The sequence below is a fragment of the Saccopteryx bilineata genome, chromosome 1 (assembly GCF_036850765.1).
Source record: "Saccopteryx bilineata isolate mSacBil1 chromosome 1, mSacBil1_pri_phased_curated, whole genome shotgun sequence".
Lineage (NCBI taxonomy): Eukaryota > Metazoa > Chordata > Mammalia > Chiroptera > Emballonuridae > Saccopteryx > Saccopteryx bilineata.
Genome location: NC_089490.1, coordinates 156,992,425 through 156,998,653, shown reverse-complemented (window position 1 = coordinate 156,998,653; position 6,229 = coordinate 156,992,425). Strand labels below are relative to the sequence as shown.

General features: G+C 57.5%; 1 protein-coding gene across 3 annotated transcripts in view; it reads left to right on the top strand.

Moving 5' to 3' along the window:
• Positions 1-315: 315 nt before the first annotated feature.
• Positions 316-6,229, top strand: part of APC2 (APC regulator of WNT signaling pathway 2) — a 25,891-nt gene continuing 19,977 nt past the window's right edge. For 2 of the 3 annotated variants that reach the window (XM_066277357.1, XM_066277347.1), the window contains exon 1: positions 316-374. In XM_066277357.1, coding sequence (XP_066133454.1) covers positions 321-374 — 54 coding nt within the window. In that variant the 5' untranslated portion in view covers positions 316-320. Of the gene's footprint in view, positions 375-3,656; positions 3,836-6,229 lie in introns of those variants that run through there. The other variant, XM_066277367.1, reaches the window with a different exon arrangement.

Sequence of the window (6,229 nt, the reverse complement as noted above, 5' to 3'; positions counted from 1 at the left end):
GCTCTTTTACCGCCTCCTCCTCAGAATCCTTCACCTTCTTCAACCCTGACGCTTTTTCTCTGCTCACACGCCCTCGTCTCTCTCGAGATCTTTTTGCGCTGCCCCTCTCGAGTAATCAGTCCTGCAAGGTTGGACTCATTACCCCCTTTCTGGGAGGAGTCAGGATCCCGGCCTGCTAAGTGAGCTTCCCCAACCCCTCCACGCAGGCGCAGGGCGTCCGGGCCGCCCTCCCCCCCTCCCCCTCCCCCTCCCCCTGCACGGCCTTTTCCACTCCCCTGGCCGAGGGCGGGGCACGGGCTGGTGGAGGTGGCCGCGGCTCCATGGGGCTTCTGGGGCTCCTGAGCCTGCTGTATTCGGCCTTCTTCCGGGATCAGGTAGGGGGCAGGGGTACTGGCCGCATGGATGCGGGTCCGACCCTGGGCGCAGCTAAGAGGTGCGGACTGCGGGGACAGTGGTCCCGGCGGCAGGGGTCGCACGGGCTTGTGTACACAGACTTGATGGGTCTGGGGTCTCGCGCAGTTGCTGTCGAGACCACTGCCAGGGAAATCGCTTCAGATTGTTGGCAGAGTTGGGAGCCCGTTTCCTGCACTGCAGGGACCCCCTTCCCTGATCTGCGCAAGCGCGGTCTCTCCAGGCCCAGCACTCGGCCTCGTAGGGAAACCCCCAAAACCGATCCATTGGGTGGATACGATGACCGTTTGGGGCGGTGGGGGCTATGGCAGGATTGCACTGTGCCGAAGCTCACCCCAAACAGGCTTTGGGTGGGGGACACGCCCTGCGCCTCTCCGGGCCTCAGTTTCCCCTTCTGGGCGCAGAGAATAGAGCCGACCCCAACGTCTGCAGACGCTGTTCTTCCTAATAACATCCATCTTACTGGGCCCTACCTCTTTGCTGGTCTCCGTAGTCGTTCTGAATCTGGGAGCTATAACATCACCTATTTAAGAGGAAACTGAGTCTGGGAGTGAAGGGGGGAGCCCAAGGTCACGCCCCTAGTAGGGTCAGTACCCTGATTTTCGAGCGGAGGCACCATCAGAGGACACCACTTGGAGGCCAAAGGGAGCTGTCCGCGGTGCTGACGGGACCGCGAGCCTGCCTGCTCCTCACCCACGAAAATGAGGCCCAGGACCCTGGTCAGGCGACCCATCCAGAGTCGGCTGTGTAGGCGCGATTTGGACTGGCCAGTCCCGCCGCCGCCGCCGCCACCGCTGCCATGCGCAGTGTCTCCTCACCTGTCAGGGCCCTGCCCCGTCACCCAGTCTGGGCCTTGTCCGTGGTCGAATGAGGACCTGGTGCCTTCCTGCTTCCCTCCAGCCCCCCTATGGGTGAGGGATGTCCTTGTCTCTGCCCCAAGTCCCTGGTACAGCGAAGAGGCTGGGTAAGAAAGGGGGAGATCAAGGGGGCAGAAATGCCTGAGATCAGGCTCAGAAGGCCCAAGACACTCCGTTAAGGACCATGCAGTGAGTTGGGATGGTGGGAGGTGTTTCAGTGGATGGGAAAAAGTAAGCCCCATGATTCAATTTCTCAAGAACCTAGCAGTGGTGAGTGGGGGCCTGGGAAGGGCCCCCTTTGCTAGGCTTGGACACAATGCAATGGGGAATCTCTCACCCCCTCAAGATTGGGCCTGGAGTCTTGGGGATGGGGCTGTGGGTGTTCCCAAAGCTCTTAATAGCTTTAGAATTTCCAGTAATGTCTGAGTGTGGCTGTGGCTCAAGGATTTACAGGGTCAAGGATTTTGGGGGGTGTCAGGGACATAATGTTCAAGAAGCATGTGGACAAGGGCATCTCAGACCCCATGTCTCCTTATCCTTCTAGGATCCTGCCACACCCAGAAGGGTGAGGGAGGGAGACCCAGGGCCTGATGGGATTCTTGCATGAACTCAAGCAATATGTCCTGAGCTTCAGTTTCCCCAAATGTATGAAGACAGGACTGGTCACTGGACCCTCCAAGCCTCTATCAGCTCTAACGTTCTGGGTGAGAGGGGTCTGGGAGCAGTGACATTATAAACTAGGTTGGATAGGTGGGATTCTCCAACTGTATTCCAGTGAAAAAAATGGGAAACTGAGGCCAGAGAGAGAAATTTCCAAGGTTACACAAGGATATCAAAGCAGAATTGAAACCAGGGTTCTGGGGTCTGTCCCCCACCACCCCTATTTAAGTTTGCCCTGTTTTAAACCCCTCATAATTCCCCCAGCCCAGCCCTACTGCCTGTTGTAGTCATTTACACCACCAGAAGCCCATAACCCCTGAATGAGCTCTAATTTCTCACAGCTCCAGGCACTGCACATGCTGTTTGTGCAGTCTGGAATGCCTTTTCCCTCCTTGATCCCAACTCTTATTCATCCTTAACAGTCCCAGTACTGGTGCTGACTTTGAGAAGGTTCAAAAAGGTTCAGCCTTCCAAGGCTCTAGAAAGAGGCCCTTTGTCCACTACTACCTCCCTGACCCCACTGACTGGCGACAGCTGTGTCCAGCTCTGGAGGCTCTGGAACAGTCAGGCCTGAGCCCCCTGAGCCCCCCAGCATTGCTGACCCAGGACAGGCACACAGGACTCCCTGCAGTTGACCCAGCAGGAAATAGCATGGTTCTATGCTCTTGGCTGCCTTTTGTGGTTCTTAGCACCAGCCATTGCAAAGCCTGCGTTTAATAGTGAAGAAACTGAGGGTCGCGAAGTGAAACATTTCCCTGTCTTCTGAATCTAGGAAAAGACAGAGGTAGGCCTTAAACCGGCATCTTTGTCCTTTGGGATGTATGTCAGCAGCAGGAATGATTGGGCTGCCACTGCAGGTTTTCGCCCTGAGTGTTAAATCCTCAAGTGGCCTCCCTGAACCCATTGAGGATGAGACAGCTGGGAAGTGTACACCTGGAACATCAGGCACTTCCCTCCTCTGCCTTTCCTTCTGTGAGAGTGAATTAGGTATTCGACGAGACACTGAGCCACAGGCAGATAGAGATGAGAAAGATGGAGAGAAAGACCAAGGGACATGGGGGGAAACATGGAGTCAAAGCAGATGCCCACAGGGGAGCTGACGCTCTGCCAGGGAGACAAGGAAAAATGGGGAGAAATGCAGGGTCCCAGGTGTTCTCCAGGGTGCCTGCCCATCCCACATGCTCCCCCTCCCCCACCAGTCTGGACCTTGGTGTGGGTGGCGTCAGGCCTGTATCCTGAGCCCTGTCCCACCCTGACTCATCTACACAAGGCCAGGCTGGATCCTGAGGGGAAGGGCCTGAATCCTGAGGGGAAGGAACTGGCCAGTCCCTGCTCCTGGGGCTCCCCCCAACAAGATTTTGATGTAACACCCAAGACTGGACGTTTTACTCTTAAATTCTTTGGATCCAGCAGCGGGAGATAATAAGAGGCGTTTCACCTGGAATGGGGTTGGGCACTGAGTCCTGGTCCTCCAAGCAGTCCCCTTTCCCTGGGGCTTCATCTCCCCTCAACCCCGTCCGCACAAGCAGCCCCTGAACCCGCGAGGAGGCCAGACGCCCCGCGGCCGCCGCCGGTCCCCCCCCCCCGGACCGCTATTGGCTGTTGCCATGGCACCAGCCCGTCTTCCTGCGCCGCTATTGGTCACTGCGCCTGCATCCCACATCCAGCATCCTCCCCCGCTCGCGGTGGTCTCGCCCAGTGCCCTGAGAGGCGGCGCCGCCTGCCAGGCCCGCACCGGCCTTTGTCCGCTCCGGAGCCCCTTGCCCGCGCCACCGAGACCCCAGAGCCCGCGGCCGCCCAGGCCCAGGAGCGCCAGGATCTCAAGTAGGGTCTCGGAACTGCGCCGAGGGAGGAGGACCCAGGCCAGCAGCGCGTCTGCCAGCCCAACCCAGCCCGAGTGAGATAAAGTAAGCGGCGCGCTTTCCTGGGTGGAGAGCAGGAGGCGCGGCCTCTGCCTCTGCCGGGGTGTCTCCATCCTCCCTTCTCTCTGCTGCGCAGGTCCGCACACACTCTGGAGCCTCCGTTTCTCTAGGGTGAAGCCAAAGGGGAAACTGAGTCACGGGAAGGTGGCGCCTGCGTCTCTGCAGTCGGTCCCACATACACACCCACTCACGGGCTTCAACACCTGGACCTTCCAGAGTCTATGGGCAGGGCTGCTGTATACCTTAGCGGGGGAGGGGGTGGGGAGGGCTGTATGTAACTCTCTGGGAGTCGGTTTCCTTTTCTGTAAAGTGGGGATTTGAATTGAAGGAAAGAGAACACCGTTCTGGGCCACATCTGTGCTACCCATCGCTTAAATTTGGCCATTCACTCAATTAGGGAAACCACCAGTTATTGGTGCTTTCCTTTTGGTGATGGCGATATCTCAGGGAGGTCCCACCCCCACCCTGACGCAGCCTGAAGGTGAGGGACCTGCAGGAGGGCTTTTTTGAGGGAGCTGGACTGAGTCGTGGCAAGTCAGGGAAGGTGCTCCAGGCAGGAAAACTGCCTGTACAAAGAGAGTGGGGAAGAGAGTGGAGTGTGTGTGGAGAAGACAGGTCTTATGCTGAGGGCACTGGGGAGCCATGGCAACTATTGGAGCAGGGGAGGAATGGAATCTGACCAGTGACTTTCAAAGCTTCTTTCTGTTTGTGCATGAGGAGTGGACTGTGTAAGGCCAATCAGACTTTTCTGATGGGAGAGGTGCGGGGACCTGAGGGAGGGAGGGTCTAGCTGGGCAGAGCTTGAGGGACTGGTGAGAGTGTTGAGGTGGGGACCCAGCGTAGAATGAGGGGGATCCTAGGGAGGGCCTGTTTCCCAGCTCCATCTAGAATGAGGATGCTAGAGTGTCAGGAGGAGTGAAGATATTCCAGGCTTGCCCTGCAAGGGTGGCCTGACTGTGTGTGTACAGGAGATGCTTGAGAAGGGAGTCTGGGTTTGAGGAATGGGAGGGATGTACAGGGGTTTGTGCTCCACCTAAGGCTTCCTCCTGGTTGGGCTGGGCATGGTGGCTTCAGCCAGGACACAGGGCTCCGGCTAGACCCTAGGGACTTTAACACAACACCAGGCCTGATCCTCAGCTGGGACCCCTGACTGAGCCTTGGACAGGATCAATATTAATGGTGGTAGGCAAAGGCTGTGGGTCCCAAGTGGCTGCCCCCCCCCCCGACATGCTGTCTTCCATTCTGACCTGTGACTTGTGTTTCCTTAGTGACTACTGTTCCTCTTGATCCTCACATTAGCCCACAGGATGGGCCTGGCAGACCAAATTCTCCCCAGTTCTCAAATGGGCAAACTGAGGTCTGCAGAGGAGGTGGGTGGGCCTGTGTGCCTCCAGCACTGCCTGGACTTCTGAGCATGCCCAATGGGTTCCAGTCATGCCTTGTCTGTCCCCCTGGACTCAGTTTCTTCCTCTAATGATGGTCCCCAAGACTATGACAAGAAAAAGCCAAATGACAGAGCCATGCATGCAGTAGGTCCTCTGAGCTAGTTTGGATGGCCTGACCCATCCTCCAACCTGGGGCCGAGCCCCTTACCCCTCCTCCAGGATGTCAGAGAACTTCTGGGGTAGGACAAGAGAGAGGAAAATGAATGAGCAAGCAAATGAAAGCTTGTGGCCAGATGAGGGGGGAGGGTGCCCCGTGTGAGCAGGGAGGGCTGGCTGATTTGGGGAGGGTGTTCAGATGGGCAGGAGGAGGTGGCTTCCAGGAAGGAGGTGGCAGAGGGGATGGACTACCATTGGTGCACCTCAGACAAAGGCAGAGGGAGGGGGAGTGCTGATGTTAAGGGAACAAAGAGGGAAGGGGAGGAGTAGGAAGTCTCTGGCAGGAGTGCCAAGCTGAAAGAAGAGGCACTGGCAGGCTGGACAGAGGGAGGAGGCTGGGTCTGAGTGAGAAAGGACAGCCAGACACACAAAGAAGCAAGCGGCAATGGTGGAGCCCAGGGGATGAGGCGTGGGGCACTGAGGACCACAGAGGCTAGCAGAGGGCCTATGCAGGGCCCCTGGGCCATATAGGTAGATACCCAGATCCACCTGCTGATGGAGGAGTTGTGGGGGCTGCAGGGCATCCAGGTTCCCAACCCTCAGGGTGATGATGGTGGGCTTGGGTCAGTCTGGGGTTCCACTGTCAGCTTGTTCATTGGTTTCTTAGAACCTTCATGACATTCTTATTGTCCATCAATTAGGTCAGCTGGTGGTCTGTCCACTCAGCCTCTGGGCAGCTACTGGTACATTGCTATAGGAAGTGCCTTGGCTGTCCATCTGTCTGTCTCTCCCTGTGTCTATGAGTCTGGTGGCACTGGCTGGCCAGTCCATCTGCTGC